The 17,615-nt window shown below is 38.4% G+C and overlaps 1 protein-coding gene across 6 annotated transcripts in view; it reads left to right on the top strand.

Annotated features, from left to right (window-relative positions):
* LOC117830117 (unconventional myosin-IXb) overlaps window positions 1-17,615 on the top strand; it is a 68,087-nt gene that overhangs the window by 39,102 nt on the left and 11,370 nt on the right. For 4 of the 6 annotated variants that reach the window (XM_034708116.1, XM_034708079.1, XM_034708088.1 and 1 more), the window contains 18 exons: window positions 2,339-2,433; window positions 6,868-6,930; window positions 8,737-8,836; window positions 9,174-9,274; window positions 9,640-9,769; window positions 11,273-11,362; window positions 11,647-11,763; window positions 11,896-12,030; window positions 12,488-12,609; window positions 12,780-12,921; window positions 13,050-13,245; window positions 13,840-13,915; window positions 14,427-14,519; window positions 15,988-16,101; window positions 16,813-16,852; window positions 16,979-17,101; window positions 17,189-17,269; window positions 17,500-17,610. In XM_034708116.1, coding sequence (XP_034564007.1) covers window positions 2,339-2,433; window positions 6,868-6,930; window positions 8,737-8,836; window positions 9,174-9,274; window positions 9,640-9,769; window positions 11,273-11,362; window positions 11,647-11,763; window positions 11,896-12,030; window positions 12,488-12,609; window positions 12,780-12,921; window positions 13,050-13,245; window positions 13,840-13,915; window positions 14,427-14,519; window positions 15,988-16,101; window positions 16,813-16,852; window positions 16,979-17,101; window positions 17,189-17,269; window positions 17,500-17,610 — 1,929 coding nt within the window. The remainder of the gene's footprint in view (window positions 1-2,338; window positions 2,434-6,867; window positions 6,931-8,736; window positions 8,837-9,173; window positions 9,275-9,639; window positions 9,770-11,272; window positions 11,363-11,646; window positions 11,764-11,895; window positions 12,031-12,487; window positions 12,610-12,779; window positions 12,922-13,049; window positions 13,246-13,839; window positions 13,916-14,426; window positions 14,520-15,987; window positions 16,102-16,812; window positions 16,853-16,978; window positions 17,102-17,188; window positions 17,270-17,499; window positions 17,611-17,615) is intronic. The other 2 variants (XM_034708103.1, XM_034708107.1) reach the window with 2 other exon arrangements.

Here is a 17,615-nt window from a genome sequence, read left to right on the forward strand (position 1 = left end):
AATTGGCATGATGTTAACTTGACTACACGGTTAAACGGCATCACCATTGCTCGTCTTATTTTTTTATTATTAATATATATATTTTTTAATGTTGGCCCGAAAGGTTAGTTACGTTGTTTTAAGGTACAGCACAGCCATCAACCATTAGCCAAGAATTTAGCTCCCATTAACTGCTACTACCTTAATTCTGCTATAATGCACTACTACCCAGATGTAAACAAGCACTTGACAGATGTCATCTCAGAGCGCCATGGTATTTTGGCAGTAAAAACTTGTTTGTCAGCTGTGTCCCTTTAAACTCGCACATAACAACTAGACTAGAGCAAATGTGTAACCATCACATATATTTTGACATAATTCTGACTGAAGGCTAGTGGTGCTAGCTCTGCTAACTTTAGACACACTGTTACATAAATTGTAACATAAAGTTTTCTTACCTTTAAACTACTCTGTTGGTCTGAATTTAATTTTCTGCTTAAACAACTAGAAAATTAGCCTCTATGTAACATGCTTAGTACAAAGTTACTGTTATTATTTTTTATTTAAGTGTTCCTTAACGATACAAGACGGGTGAGAGACATGACAATACCATGTGTGTGTGTGTGTGTGTGCGTGCGTGCGTGCCTGCGTGCATGTCTCTTTGTATGTTTAATTGTATCAAATAGGACAGTAGTTTGAGATAAACTTGGTGGGAGAAGGTAGTGAAAACAATTATGTTGGGACATATCTCTAAATTAATAGAGATACCAAACATTAAATAATTATAATAATAGATAAATACATAAAAAGAAAGGAAGAAAAAAAATATATATATATATAAATCATACTTACATTAATAATAATAATAAAGACAACAATCATCAGGAATTATTAATACCATCACATACAAATTAAATGAATAATAATAACAATATTAATAATAATAATAATAATAATAATAATAATAATAATAATAATAATAATAATAATAATAATAATAATATTAAAATTAAAATAATAAAAATTAAAATAAAAGAGGGGGGGAACTAGTTCAGTGGGCAAGTAAGAAATTTAGTTAATATAAATAAAGAGATATAATACTACAACTACTTCTACATACTACTCAGTACAAAGTTATACCTGCAGAATAAGTAAAAGAGTAAAGTGAAGTTTGGCATGAAAGGAAGAGAGACAAAACAAGATTTGTAGGTCTACTTGAGCGTTAGAAATTTAGGTCAACAGTTCATCCTGAGGAATCTCAATCAGTCTCTATATGTGTGTGTGTGAGTGTGTGTGTGTGTGTGTGTGAGTGTGTGTGTTTGTGTTTTTGCCCCCTAACTCGATCAGCCCTAACACCACTGTATCAAATTCACCCTGCAACAGCTTTAGAAGATACAATGTGGGGCCTATTTAGCATGCACTGAGTCAACTTCCCCTGCGGTGGCCTTTTGTTGAGTGTGTGTATTTGTGTGTGTGTGTCAGTAACCATGTGAGCATGTGCATCATGAAGAGAAAAAAAGAACACTATTCTGTGACCATATCAATGCAATAAACAGGGCCTCTCAGGAAGGACTGGTGGCTTGGTTAGCAGTAGGTTTAACGCCTGGAGAGAAACCCTGCTTCTCCCTCTGGTTCTGTTTCTAGGCTGACACTGCTATACAGAATGTCTGTCTGAACCTCATTTATCATCACTGACCTATGCTCTCTCTTTCTCTCTCTTGCTCTCCCTCCCTCTTTATTTTCTACACACACACACACACACAAACAGAGTGAATGAAAGAAAGGGTCTTGACGTAAGAAAGAAAGGAGGAAAGAAAAGAAAAAGATGGATGTGAAGAGAGAGAGAGGAGGGCAAGAGGGGCCAACGAGCTGCAGATGCTCACCCCCCTCCTTAGATCCTCTCCATGTATACACACACACACTTGTAGTCATACCCCCTTCTGCGCTCTCAGCTGCTGTTTAAAAACAATAATAAACTCATGCGCTATCATGTTTCTCTGTTGTCATGGTGATTTGATATTGTTGTTGTTGACTCTAGATAGATTGTTTATAGATGAGATGACTTGAGGATACATTCCCCAGATTTTGTTCTGCATTCAAAAGCACCTCCATGTAAGGTTTGAAACTAAACAGTTGTCCCACTTGAGTTTCAAAACGTCAACAACTAGCTGGAAGGGTTTAACATTCTAATTGGTGCTTTTGCAAAATTATCTGGCGTTGTCTTTGGCAGTCAAGACTTAAAATCACAAAATTGCACTAGTCTCAGGGAGTTTTTGTGTGATTTGATGACGCTTTTTATGGTTTAAACTTCATAACCTTACTCTCTGTTTCTGTCCTCTTCTTCTGTTGCCTCCACCAGGCCTTTGGAAATGCCAAGACAGCCCATAACAACAACTCCAGCCGCTTTGGGAAGTTCATCCAGGTGAATTACCTGGAGAGTGGAGTGGTCAGAGGGTGAGTAACAGTATGTCACTTTAAAGGAGATCAGGTCTGCTGAGTCAGTGAGCTTTTTTAATTCCCTTCTTAAAACATACTTTTATCGCAGAGCCTTCCCGGATTTTATCTGAATTTTATTTGACTTTATTTCATTTTAACCGTCTTAAGAAATATATTTTAAAAAATGTATTCCTTAAGAGTTCTTTTAGGGGAATTTTATGGCTTTTAAAATATGTTTTATTTCTTTATCTGTTTTTATGATCTGCCTGTTTTATTTTGCTGCCCATATATTTCTCTCGATAGCCAAATATCATCCTTTTTGCTCCTTTATGGCTGGTCATGAGGGTCCTCTTGTGCACATTGTCTGAGTGTATTGTATGGTCCGAAACTTTCAACAACCAGCATGTCCTTCCTTTTTCTCAGCAGTCAGACTCTGGTTAGGAGCTGCATCAAAGTCTGGTAGCTGTGTCACTTCCTCATTTCCTCATCAGGAGAGGGGAACAGCTGCTCAAAGACAACATATTATGCTTTAATTATGGTAGATTCTAACGTGACGGGCTGCTCAGCACACGTATTTCAATATTTGGACTTAAAATAAAACCAGCAAGAGAAATCTACTGCCAGTGTGAATGCAAAATTACTAGATTAAAAAAACTGAAACTTGTAAAAGCCTGTAGCGACAGCTGCTCGACTCCACCGTAAGTGAGCACCCCCAACCTGATTATCCCCTAATGGCACCAGGTCTCATCATGCTTTATTGAATTGCTTACCAAGGGATGGGTCTGTAATCCAATCAGGAGAGTTAATTTCAGTTGGCTGGTGCTTTTCTGGGCTATATAGCTAACCAACTCAGACAAGAACGATGCTCAAACCATGAATAAAGTTGCACTAAAAGAAACTGCATGGTTTTATGACACTGCATGCTGGTATAGCCTCACATCATTGAAGTGCTGGATACACAGTGCCACCCCAGCTCTCCTCTGCAGAACTCACAAAGGCTGCCTGTCTATCTCTCCATCTCCAGTGGCAGCCATTCAGACAGTCAATAGAGGAGATTAACAAAGGGAAGGCTGCTGTTCCGCTCCGCTCTGCTTTCTGAGCAGACTGACTAACTGACAGACGGGATATTTTTATTCTCTCCCCCTCTCTCTCTCTGGGTCTGTGTCTGGCTAATCTGTCTTCACAGGGATGTGAGCGAGATGGAGCGAAACAATGACAAGGAGCACACACTTTAGAGGAGTTGTTCAAAGGAGGTGGTGTGTCCTTGAAATATGTCTGTACATGAATATGTCATGTATTTACCTTTCTGATTGCATGTGTTGTGAGAGCTCTCTTACGCTGGTAAACGCTGACAGATAAATGACTCCCGTGTGTGTTTTTAGGGAGAACAGAGGATCCTGTCCACATTCCTGTAAATAAGTTCTTCATTGGATGAGCAAATATCAACAAACAGGGAGACAGTTTAGTTTTTAGTGAGACATGACACTCGTAACTTGTTTCTTGCGGTAGCCTTTTTAATTCATGCATCATCATAATTATAATAATAATAATGATAATAATAATAATCTTTATTTATAGAGCACTTTTCAAAAACTATGTTACAAAGTGCTTTACAATGCCTCTAAGGACATGTGCAAAATAAAGAGCATTTTAAAAGGCCATACAGTCAGTTCAAATGTCATAACCATTAAAAAAACATGAAATCATAAAAACAAATTAAAAACAAAATAGAACAAAATACAAAAAAAATTAAAAGATGGACCCTGTGCAAGACACCTTGATTAAATAAAATCAGGAAATGCTCTCCGACAAAATAACTTTTTTTTTTTAACATTATTTTTTTATTGATTTTCACAGTGAAAACAATAGCTCAACACAGCTAACAGACTTTTTGCATAGTAGGTCAAATAGTCATATCCAGCATTCATCAGTCCAGCATAGTACAGTTGTAGTAGACAGTTGTATTGTACATTAGCAGAACAATCCTTAAGCCCTTAAGTATCTTCATTAGAAAATGCAATTCATATTTAGAAGATTCAGAGGTTTCTACCATTTTCTTTTAAAAAGATAAGCTCTTCCTCCAATACAGTATCTCAACTTCTCTAAAGTGACAACATCAGATTAAAAGAACGTTTTGAGCAATGACTTAAAAGAGAGCACAGAGTCCTCCCAACCTCATTTCCTCTGGCAGTTCATTCCACAGTTGTGGGGCCCGGACTGAAAACGACTTGTCCCCCCGTGTTTTCAGCCGAGTTTTTGGGACCAAAAGTAACTCTTTGCCCAATGAGCGCAGATTGCGTGCTGGGCTGTATAGTGTTAAAAGGTCAGCGAAAAAACCAGGGCGAAGACCGTGCAGTGCAGTAACCGATAAAATCTTTAAATAATTTCTAAAACGTACCGGCAGCCAATGTAGAGAAGCTAAAACAGGCATCATCTGCTCTTTAAGCTCAAAACTCCATTGGAATACCTAACTCTTAAAAACACACAACTTTGATCCTGTTAAGAAGACCTCACAGATTTTTCCTACATATTTATATATCTTAAATTTGCTTGGTAAATAAAAAAGTACACTTATTAAGTTAGTTATATGCAATATACAGCATGTTTGTTGTTTTTCATGGTTTTTGTCTGTTTAAATGACAACTATTTTAAAAAAGAGTTAATACTGCTCAAGAGGACGCTGAATGTGTTCAAGGCTAATTACCCAAGAGCACAATACATTGTATTTCAGTGCATAATATTGTATGTATATTGTACTATAGCATTGTATCATATTTTATCGTCTTATGTTTTGCATCAAATCACATTGCATCATATTGAGTCATGTTATATCTTATTGCATTGCGTTGTATCATATTTTAGCACATGGTATTGTATTAAATCAATTTGAGTCTAATCGAAATGTTAAGTTAAAAGTAGGGATGCACGATATTGGATATTTTGCCGATATGCTGATATTTTACAAATCATTTAGTCGATTACCGATACCGATATTTTTCTCTGCATACCTTATTGAAGAGATCATTAATTCACTTCTGTATTGGAATTAGCGCACAGTATTATGGTGATACTCTTATCACATTTGTTATGTAATATTAATTTCTTGTGCAAAATAAGAAAATTACTTAATACTTAAAACTGCATATTTATTATTGACAATTGCTTTCAAACAAAATTCATCCAAAAAGATATATCCTACTTCAAACATGGATGATGCTCTCCCTGAGACAATCATAACAATACCCACAACCAGGGCAAATGTGGCCAATTTCAAATTTGACATAGTAAGTAAACCTAACCTCTGTTCACAGGGAACATGTGAAAAGTGCAACTATACAGCAACTAAACCAAACTAAATGTGCCTAAATTAGTCAGCTACAAGTACCTTACAGACTGCTGCTTAAATTCAAATTTAACTTAAAACATGAGCCCAACATGTGTGCAGCAGCCCATTATTTCATCGGTTAATTATATCGGCGTATATCGGCGTGTTGGCCAATATCCAAAAGTTCATTTTAAAGCCAATATCGGCCGATACAGATAATGTGCCGATAATATCGTGCATCCCTAGTTAAAAGGTATTTGAAAGTGTGGCCAATATCCTGACAAGAATTATGTCCCATGATTTATAATGAGTGATCGTTTTTGTTCTTGTTTTTTTGCAGAGAAGCTACATTATAGACTAGTTTTGGAATAAGAGAAATGGAGTAAAAATCTCTCACTAGCAGGTCTATAAAGCAGATGTATGAAGTATGAGTGTTAGTTAATCTGTTTTTAACTGTGACTACTTTTAGCCGATGGAGGCAGCTGTGTTTCTCACAGAACAGCTCTATTCTTAGCGTGTCATGAAGACTGGCGTCAGTGTTGTTTTTGCCTGGCTTTAGAAAAAGCTACTCTGACTTATAAAATCTGATTTGGACAACTTTATGGCTCTGGCCCGTTGTACTGGGTAAATACCACTGCTTTTAAAAGTGCATATCTCATGACTGCAGTGGTCTGAAAGCATACCTCTACTTCTGTGGCAGCCTCTGAGTCTCCTCTGTCAGACTACAATATACTTTACAACAAAATAAGTGGATGCAAACTTTGTCCAGCTGTTGTGTGCATGTTGTTGTGTGATGTTTGATGTGCTATGATCCATCCGACCAGGTCTGAAAGCTTTGTGCACTCCTTGATTGTTTCGACCATCTGCCTTCACTTCCCCTCCTGCTCCTCCCCTCAATTTTCATTACCAGCCCACTTTCACATTTGACCTGAACACACACACACACACACACACACACACACACACACACACACACACACACACACACACACACACACACACACACACACACAGACAGAGAGAAACACAGCTCAGTGACCTTTAGTGTTAAGTGATTCCTCCTTATTGTTTTTCTTCTTACCCTTTTTTTCTCATCCTCTTCTATCTCCCCTTCTCTGCCTTTTCAGGGCCGTGGTGGAGAAGTATCTTCTGGAGAAGTCTCGTCTGGTCTCCAGAGAGAAGAATGAGAGGTAAGGAGCAACAGGAGGGGTCCTGACCTTTAACCCCCAATGACCTTCACAGGACCCTCTGTACAAACATGGCAGGCCTTTGATGGCTGGAAAATGAAGTTCAACCGAGGGCTACAATCACACGTGTTTACTTCAGATGTCCCTCTGCCAAAACTCGTAAACACCCACGTAGTCTCAGACTCAGACACTGTAGACCGAGATATCAGCCATTTAATGCATGACTATGGACATATGTTAAAACTATGATTACTAAGCTGTGTGCTCTCAGTGGTAGACACAGGAGAGGATCAAATTAACATGGTTTGGTTTCCTCATTTTAACATGACGTGTAGTAACTCCTGTTTGTTTGAGATAAGAATTAACTGTTGCTACTTTACAAACATATGGGACAGAAAAAAAACACTTTCCTATCTTTCAGTTTCGAGAGACTCAGCCACACTCACTGTGTCCACGTCAACTTCCCCTCCTCACATGCAAACACATATTACTCACTGTCATGCTCACCACAAGCTAGACTAACAGTCTATTGCTACTTTAGTGACTAATATGCAAACAGTTATTTAGAGCGAGCAAATTAATTGTTGTCCTTTTAATTTGAAGTCTCATTTATCTCTGATTAATTTTTCAACTTTTGATTACCTAATATAATAAAGGAAACCAAAAGAAGAAAAAACAAACATTGACTTTAATATGAATACTCCCTTTCTGACTGTATGAACAGCAAAGCTTAAGCCATTAAGTGGTGATTACTGAAGATGTTTGACTCTTTCCATTAAGTATACCTACACATCAATTTTCACATTAGCTCTCATGGGGGTTGGTCTATACACCACAGCCTTCCCCTGAGCTGCTCAGCTGAAGCATTTGATGCTTTAATAAAACATCCTGTAGCTGTTATGAGTGGGAAGAGCGTTACTCATTCACATTTCCCATTCACAGATTTCCCCAGCTTGTTTTGGAAAATGTTGTCTTCTCGTATTGACAAACCCACCTCTGTTACCTTCAGGCTATTAACAGCCTGTGCTGCAAGCTGTCAGTTACCTGACCTACAGTTGCTGTTGACCGTTTGTCCCGCCTGTCTAGTCAGGGAGTGAGTCTACAGAATGATGTCATGTTTCTTAGTGATAAGTGTGGAAACTCATTACTCCCATGGGATTCTAAGCAAAGCTCTGTCGCCTATCTGCCTTCTTGCCCACTGATAGCACAAGTGGAAAACTGATATTAACATAATTAAGCTCCAGAAATTGCCTTCTGTCTATTAGCTTTTTACAATATGTTGACTCTTGGTTTATTATTAAAACTCTGCTTATTTGTGACCATAAACATTGAGCTCATATCAACTGATAACTGCTTGCTAGATAATAAAACAAACAAATGATATATGTGCTTAGGAATAAACCGTCTAATGGGAGTACATTTAGATACAACATTTATGGATACAGTTTGAAGTATTGGCTTAAGGAACCTGTATTATAATCAGTATATATAATAATAATAATATAATCAACGTTGAGGTCTGTCATCCTCAGGACTGAAACGCACACACTCACTTTGATTTTAAATTGCACCATAGCAAAGTTTTTACACTGTTTAAAAACTATTTTATTATTTTTAATAGCTTACTCTTTTTAATTTTAGCTTATCTTTTTCTAGCTATTTCCTATGTTTATCTTTTGTTGTCATTGCTAGGGTCTGAGAGAGAAATGTAATATCAAATCCTTTGTATGTCTGGTGCATACTGCAGTTTTTGACAATAAAGAAGACCTTTTTTTAAATTTTTTAATTGTTTTTATTGTTTTTTAACAGGAACTACCATGTGTTTTACTACCTGTTATTGGGAGCTTCAGACGAGGAGAGGAAGGAGTTCAAGCTGCTGCCGCCTGAAGAATACTTCTACCTCAAGCAGGTACGGTTCTGCTCCCCTGTCCCATCCAATCAAGTCGCTTAAAGTCTCATCTCTACAGACGTTAACATTTACAAGTGTGACCTTTAAGGTAAAACTGTTACTCTGTGTGTGGACTCTATTCATGCAGACTGTCAAGCATCTGAATGAGCTGCTGTATAAACTCCCAGCTAACCGCTGACATGTGTCCTGCATGTAAATGAAGCAGGCATTGTTCTCCTTTCTTGCTTTCCAGTCTCCTGTTTTCCTTCATTCTTGTTTGTTATTCAATTTTCCTTTTCTTCAATACGGCTAAACTAACTGTATGGTAACTAACTACACTAACTGTCTTTCTTTGTAGCAAAACTTTAAGATTGAAGATGAGGAAGACCTTCGTCATGACTTTGAAAGGCTGCAGCAGGCAATGGAGATGGTTGGCTTCCTTCCCGCTACCAAGAAACAGTAAGTGAATTAGTAAAAACATTCAGTTTATCATACGTAATGCAAGAAAGATCTTCCTGTTTTCACTCAGTCCTGGAACCAGAGGTTATTTTGGTCTAAACATTGGGTCACATTTCCAAACAAATAGATTACAACAAATACTCTTCTTAAAGAACAAACAGCTCAAAGGGCTAATATATTTGATGGGCTAATGTAACAGTTTATTAGAGACAGCATGCAGATGTAGTGCTAACAATGCTGCTATTCATTTTTGTAGTTGAGTGCAAACAGACGATAAGACTTTTTGCACTGTATGCCAGAAGGCAGTATTATGTGTAAGGCTGTGAAACTGTCACATGTGATTCATGCTATTTTTTGCGTTACAGGATCTTCTCTGTGCTTTCGGCCATCTTGTATCTGGGTAACGTGACCTACAGGAGAAAGTCGACAGGCCGAGATGAAGGATTGGATGTTGGACCACCTGAGGTCCTGGCCACGCTCTCTGACCTGTTGAAGGTAACATACTCAGAGCTTTTTAGGGACTCCTTTTGTGAGTTGTATGCAGGGCCGGCGCGTGGCATAGGCAGTATAGGCAAATTCTAAGGGCGCCGGCCATCCATAGGAGCTGATGGAGATATTGAGACTTTTAAACGTAAACTAAAAACGTATTTATTCAGTCTGGCTTTTATGTAGGGTTTAACAATTTTATTACCTACCTTTTAATATAATATTGATTTAAATGTTGCTTTATTATTTTAGGAATTTTAACTGTTATCTTATTCTATTTTTATGTATTTATTCATTCATTTATTTAATTTTATTTATCTACTCAGTTTTATTGATATTTTTCAGCCTTAGTTTTATTTTTCAACTCTTATCCTTACCTTTTAAATCTATTTATTTTAACTATTTTTATTTCTTAATTTTGATGCTTTAACTTATTTTAATGACACATATTTTATTTTGGTGTGCATTGGTCTCTATTTTATTTTATTTTTATGTTGTTCTTATTTTAATTTGTATTTTTATTAGTTTTATTATTATCATTATTATTATCTTCCACTAAAATGTCTTAGCATTGTTTCATTTCTGCTTCTTTCTTGTTTTCAATCGCTGTAAAGCACTTTGGATTGCATTTTATTTGTATGAAAGGTGCTATATAAATAAAGCTTGATTGATAGGGGGCCCCGCTAAATGAGTGAGGAAGAAAATTTGAAGATAATAGGAAAAACAATATTGTTTTATCTAATTTAATTTTGGATTAAATTGCGGAATGATGCCAGTAAGCATTTAAAAGCTTGTGATTCACTTTTAGTTTTAAAAATAATGGTATGTAAATCATTTTTTGAAGTCTTTAAGTGTTCATGATTTACCTGTTTTTGTTTTGTTGTTGTTTCCTTTACACTTTGGAAGCTGTTAGCTTATTTAGATAGAAAATGTAAGTTAGGCTTAAATAAGCATTTTGCTTCTGCCTTTTCAGTCAACTCAACTCAAACTTTATTTATAGAGCATGTTTAAAACAACCAGGGTTGACCAAAGTGCTGTACAGATCAAAAGCAGCACAAATGACAAACATAACATACAGTACAATACTAAAATACATTAACAGTGCAAATATATAATAAAATAAGATAGAATATGATCACTTAATTACTGTTGCTTTGTTGAAAGTGTCTGCACTGTGAAAATTATTGTTATATAATGACTGAATAAATTCTACTACTATTACATTTTGCATTTTTAAATTGTATCATTATTTCCCTGCTAAATATCAGTGTTATTACCATTTTATTAATGTTCTTTTAGAGGTCATTTTTATTTTAAAACAAAGGAAACCTGCAAAACATAAAGCTGGATGTCAATTGTCTTTCAGTGTGTATGTGATGTGATTGTTGGAGTTGTTTACAATACAACGGGCACCAGTTGAAATCTTGCCGAGGGCACCAAATCGGTTAGGGCCGGCTCTGGTTGTATGATTTGTCAGAGTGTCAGTTTTAACCCGAGTGGGTTCCCTTCCAGGTGAAAGAGGAGCTGCTGGTCGAGGCTCTGACAAAGAGGAAAACGGTGACTGTCAATGACAAGCTGATCCTCCCTTACAGCCACTCAGAGGTAGGAACCAAACACAGGGGAATCCTGCAACTTATTATGAAACACAATGATTTTTGTCTTTGTCTGTGTCCTTCTTCCTCATGCTCATTTTCTTACACCATTTCTCTCTCAACATGTCAACATGTCATGCTTAACTTATTTGCATTCCTTTTTTCCCCAGTTGAACTTAGTGTGTTGTAATACTATCTTAATCCAAAGCATGCCATGAAACTGACTTTTGAATATGTCCTGTTATATTCATCAATGGTTTAGCCACACTGTTTAAACCCTCTTTCTTCTCTCAGGCAATCACCGCCAGAGACTCCATGGCCAAATCTTTGTACAGCGCCTTGTTTGACTGGATCGTTCTGCGCATCAATCACGCACTGCTTAACAAGAAAGATATGGAAGAACATGTTCCAGTGAGAGACAAAACACTTACACACAACAGCACAAACATGTATAATTTAACACTATAAATAATGAAATGCAGTTTTTTGTGTTGATTATTGTACATTTTTTCCTGTTCCTCATCAATATGTGTTGTTTTCCAGTGCTTGTCCATTGGTGTCCTGGACATTTTTGGCTTTGAGGACTTTGAGACAAACAGTTTTGAACAGTTCTGCATCAACTATGCAAACGAGCAGCTGCAATATTATTTTAACCACCACATCTTCAATCTGGAGCAGGTCAGTTGTCCTGTTTGCTTTTCCATGCATCCATACTTTTGTCACTTAACACAGAATAATTTCCCATTCGAAGAATTTCTCCTCTTTGATTAAAGCTGTTCAACATCTCTTCATTCCTCTGTTTATATTAATGAATACTTCAACAGTGAGTCGTCAAAGCATTTCCTGATATCTGAACGGAGAATAGTTCTCATGAGAGTTTTGAATTTTATCTTATCCTTCAGTGTTCTTGGCTAAAACAGCAGAAAGAAAATCAACATTAGATCTGATAAGAAAATATGTGGATAGATTTTGATAAAGCTTGACTCTAAAAACAGTATACTGTTACATCTGATCTATCAAGTGTAAATTTGCATTTTAGACCAGTGGATGAAGTCATTCAGCTTACAAGAGAAATGGTGTTGTTGCATGTCTCGGATTCATCTGATTTCAAAATCTTCTGTGTTGCCTCATCCAGGAAGAGTACCAAGCAGAGGGAATCACCTGGCACAACATCGACTACACCGACAATGTGGGCTGTATCCATCTCATCAGCAAGAAACCAACCGGCCTGCTCTACCTGCTGGATGAGGAGAGCAAGTAAGAACAGCTACACATAACCCTCACTGTTTCATTCATGTCTTGTGGCTGTCAGTAGGAATGAAGCTCGTATTTGGAGGCTGTCCATCAGTCAGTCACACATTATCTTTTGCTCTCCTTCTGTGCCTCCTCCTTTCCTTATTTTGTTGTCCTCTGTGTCTGTGTATCAGCTTTCCTCATGCAACAGATGAAACGTTATTAGCCAAATTCAAGCAGCAGCACCAGGGGAACAAGTACTTTGTCCCCACACCAGTCATGGAGCCGGCTTTCGTCATTCGCCACTTTGCTGGGAAAGTCAAATATCAAATCAAGGTAGGAACAGATACAAAAGACATCAGGCAACAAAAGCAAAAGGGCTTTTACTTCTTTATTTAATTACCCTTTAATAATACCTGATGCTGTTATTTGTAATTTTCTTGATTTATGTTTGCTCTTGCCAGGATTTCCGGGAGAAGAACACAGACCACATGCGTCCAGACATTGTGGCATTGTTGCGGAGCAGCGACCGTGCATATGTGCGCCAGCTCATCGGCATGGACCCAGTGGCCATGTTTAGATGGGGCATCTTGCGCGCCACCGTCAGAGGCATCGCTGCTTTTAATGAAGCAGGCCGCACGTGGGCTGCAAAGACGTCAGGTAAATCATGGATATGATAGTGTCAGCATGTCACAAGTCAAAACAATATTTAAGACTGAGCCTCACTATTTTTGTAGTTGATGAAGCTAATGCTATCTGAATTGTGCTGATGATAGAACATCTTCATTAGTCAGAGGTGTTATAAAAGTGGTGTTGATGCAGCGCAAATAAACTGTGTTTTTTATAAGCAGATATGTAAACACAGATTTAAAGTCTAATAATTATCATCTCATCTTTAACTACACTTGGACATCTCTTACCCAAACTTTAGAGTTTCATTGCCTTCAATTAGCATTGCATGTCAGCACACAAAAAAATGGAGACATGTGAGGCTTTAAGAGATTTAGACATTTTTTGCAGTTCTCATCCCTCTTTTAGTCTATTTTTACGCTCTCAAAACTTAGCCCCTAGAACGTCGGTGCCTTTCAATGTGGATTAACAAAATTAAATAAAGTTAAGACAAAAGGCAAAACTGCCACAGTCATGTGACTCTAATCAACCTTTTCGTTCTTGAATAACTACTTACGATAATTACTTTGTTTAACTTGTTAAAAGTGAGTATTAATTACGTGTTTTGTTGTTTCTTTGTTCAAGGCGTTGTCCGTCCAATCTCAAGAACTCCACTGGGAGAGCTTCAGCGATCCAATGCCCCAGTAGACAGAATGTACAAGTAAGTCCTAAAAATAATCTACCTTAAAACCATGATGCATGTTTCACTATTGTTCGATCTGGTTTCCTCACTATCAGGTCTGGAGTACTCCTTCCACAGTGCCTGTAGAGAATGAGTCATTTCTTTGACTGTTTTTTTTCTTCATGCAACATGGACTGATAAATTTAAATGTGAATCAAATGTACAGCTCTCATGAAGTTTCAACCTTTCCTCAACTTGTGAAATGCATAGCATACTTCCTTTTGATGCTTCTGGATGAAGTAATGTTTCGAAAATTATGGGGAACTGTGGACCTCACATTTATCCTGTGGTGCTTGATGACACGAGGAAGGAATGATGATGTAAAACACCTAAACTATGTTCCTCTTACATATTATGACATATCTGACCTGAATTGACCTTGGATTGATCAATATTCCTTCACCTTATCTCATCACCCATATCCTCTCCACCTTTTGGTGACTCTGGTGTGTGCGGTTCTCTCCTCTCCCTCTCCCTTTCCCATCCACAGACGAGCTTCTATGCTCGATTTCTACTTTGATCACTCAGAGGAGCGCCCTCTAGAGGCCTTTGAAGACATCTTTGCTAGCTATGAGAGTAAGAAGTAAGTGAATTTAGTTGAAGAAGGACAGAAAACAAAGGAGAAAGCAATGAAGACATGAGGCCAAGCAGGAAGGAAGTGTGGGGTTGTTTTGGTAACAGATGCAAGTTTGCTCTATTTTCTGAGTCTGCTCCAATGAAAAAAACACCAGATCTAATTTTGTGTAAGAAGTGTTGCAATGTCTGCTTCTTTAAAAATGAAAGCATTAGAGGAAGTACAGTATACAGTACACACAATATAACACAGTACAACAGAGTTGCCCTTTACTTTAGGCTCCCTTTCTGAAATCCCCTTTTTCTGTAGCTGTTGTAATCTCTCACCATTCACACGTTTATTATTCTTGCTATAGAGCACAGGAAGGTGTTTGTACTGGCCTACTGTGATTAGCCGGCTGGATTACTCACATCAGCTGTAGAGCTTTGGGAACACATATGTATTCACACGTGTTCAGAGGCCCCAAGTCAAATAGACAAAAGAATTGGAAGAGCCTTCTCAAAATGGAAACAAACCATGAAGAATATTTTTGGATTGTTAGGATTACTGAATCCTGACATATTGCATTATGCTTTTCAGATCTTCAATCACCGAGCTGTTTTTAACACACTGTTATCAGAACTTAGTTAAATCTCCTAAAGCAAAGTACCATCATTAAAATATCCGGCTCTTACCAGATCTGCAAACACAGGGGTGTAGTGTAGGTGTCAGATTCACTTGGACTTACTTATTGAATGTGTTGCCTGTTCCTTCCCTGCCTGACCTCTGTTTTCATGGTAAGTATAAAAAAAGATATGCATGGACTAGGCTCGGGACACAGGAACGTTACCATATTAACCTCACCAGACCCAGTGTGCAGTGTTTCACTGGTCCAAATTAAAGGACCATAAATCCAACAGTCTCACCAGTAACAACTTACTGCCACACAAAAAACCCAGCATGGAAACAGACGGCCAACCACACTGAACGCCAGCTCAGCTCTGCATGTTTACTACCACAGTGACAAGGATATGGGTGTGAATACAACCCCCGGTTTCTCTCTGTATGTGTTTTTCTGTTCTTTAAAAAGGTTATAGCAGCATGGTTGGGTGGTCTAGTGTGTCTTGTGGTTTTCATGTACATAAACAGGAATAACAGGAGAAAGCATTTTGTGGGCTTCCTAGACAAGCAGAGCATGAAGTTCCTCTTGATATCGGACCCCCAGCCATGCTGTGGTGTGCGTGTTTGTGTGCGTGTGCGCGTGTGGGTGCGTGTGCTCTTGTCTTGGGTAACTGCAGTGGTGTGTTTTTTTTTCTTCTAAGGTGTCCTAACAGTGGTGTTCTATCAAACTCAGCATTACAACTTTTTTTTTCTTTCCTTCCTTCTTTTGTCGTTTCTTTCCAAATCTTACCCCCTTCCCTCCCTTTCCCTTTGTGGCTCCCTGTACTTCCCTCCTCTTTCCCTCTACACACTGGGTGTGTGTCTGTGGTGTGATCAGAGACATGCATGCAGAAATCATCAGCTCCATTAAGAACTTGCAGCTGGATGGTGAGGACCCTCGCAAGCTGCTGCAGTCCTGGGGTCGCCTCCGCTTCCCTCGACACGTCCTTCAGTGAGTCTGCAGACAGGCCCGGTATCAGATCCTCTCCAGAGCAGTGTAGAGTAGTCGTCTCAGGCAGGAGTTGCTCTGATTAACTAGTTCACGGTATAGGTAGTTAGATCAGCCATGTGCAGCTCATGAACCATTTTAAGACACACTTCTATTGAGTAGTAGACATTTGTAGCTCCATTTGCTGAATTCTTTTCTTGGAGGCTAAATCTGAAATACCTCAAAAACTCTTCTAGCTGCTGCATGAACACCATTGGATGACTTTGCCAGCGAGCAAGGTCACTTGGAGCATCTGGCCAAGCAGCATGTTAAAATGTACTGCAAATTCTGTTGTCACGGAGAAACCTGGCGTCAATAAGGCATTTTGTGTAGTAAAGATTGCAAAAGAGCATGTCTGTCTGAGTATCAAGAGTCACCGCTAGACTGATAAATAGAGTTGCATCCCATCTCCTGCAGCAAACTCACCTCTCCTCCTCACTGTAATCCTCCTCCTCTCCTCACTCAATTATGCCTTACCTCTTTGCGTCATTCACCCCGTCTTCCAGGTTAAGCCCTTGATTTCATCACTGACTGACAGCGCATGAAGGAGTCAGCCATTCATACTAACCCAGCTTCACGTGCCACATCTACTACTTGTTCCGTCCTAGTGCCTCAGGCTATAATCAGGCTTCAGTCCCTTAACTCACTCTGTACCTTCTTTCTCCCTTTTTATAGGAAAAACAAGAACACCAAGCAGAGGCAGCTCATTCCCAAGGTAAGTCTGAGTAGACGCCCCATTTCATGGTTCAGGTCGATGTGAGCCGATTAGTTTGTCATAATTTCATTACAGTCATGATGAGTGCAAGTAGAAAAATTAATTAACCACATCCCTGCTGCGCAGAGTTTGCTGGATTCTCGTTCTCTAAAGTTCATTGTGAGTCTTACGCTGCATGATCGCACCACCAAGTCCCTGCTCCATCTGCACAAGAAGAAGAAGCCCCCCAGCATCAGTGCCCAGTTCCAGGTAACTTCCCCTACAACGTTTTTCTTAAAATGATGGTCAAAATCAAGCAAAACACAACCCCCATTATTCGTCTGTGTTTTCTTCCAGACTTCTCTGACCAAGCTCTTGGAGACTCTGAACAGAGCTGAGCCTTTCTTCATTCGTTGTATTCGCTCCAATGCACAGAAGGTAAGACTTTATATTATTTGTTTAAATTTTTAAATAAAAACTCTTATGTGATGTCATCTTCCAGCTTATGGATATTCTTGGTGCAAATCTTTAATTATTCCCTATTTAACAGCATCAAAGGTCCGTATTAGAAATATTAATATCATAATCAATATGAAATAGTAGTTGTAAATTGTCAATAAATTATTCCTCTAATCTATTGTGCTTCTTGTGTCCTGGTGTATGAGCAGAAAGAGATGTATCTGGATGAGGCCTTGGTGGTTCAGCAGCTGAGATACACAGGAATGCTGGAAACTGTACGCATCAGGAGGTCTGGCTATGGAGCCAAGTACACATTCCAGGTAAA

Source organism: Notolabrus celidotus, chromosome 2 (genome assembly GCF_009762535.1).
Source record: "Notolabrus celidotus isolate fNotCel1 chromosome 2, fNotCel1.pri, whole genome shotgun sequence".
NCBI classification, from domain to species: Eukaryota; Metazoa; Chordata; class Actinopteri; order Labriformes; family Labridae; genus Notolabrus; species Notolabrus celidotus.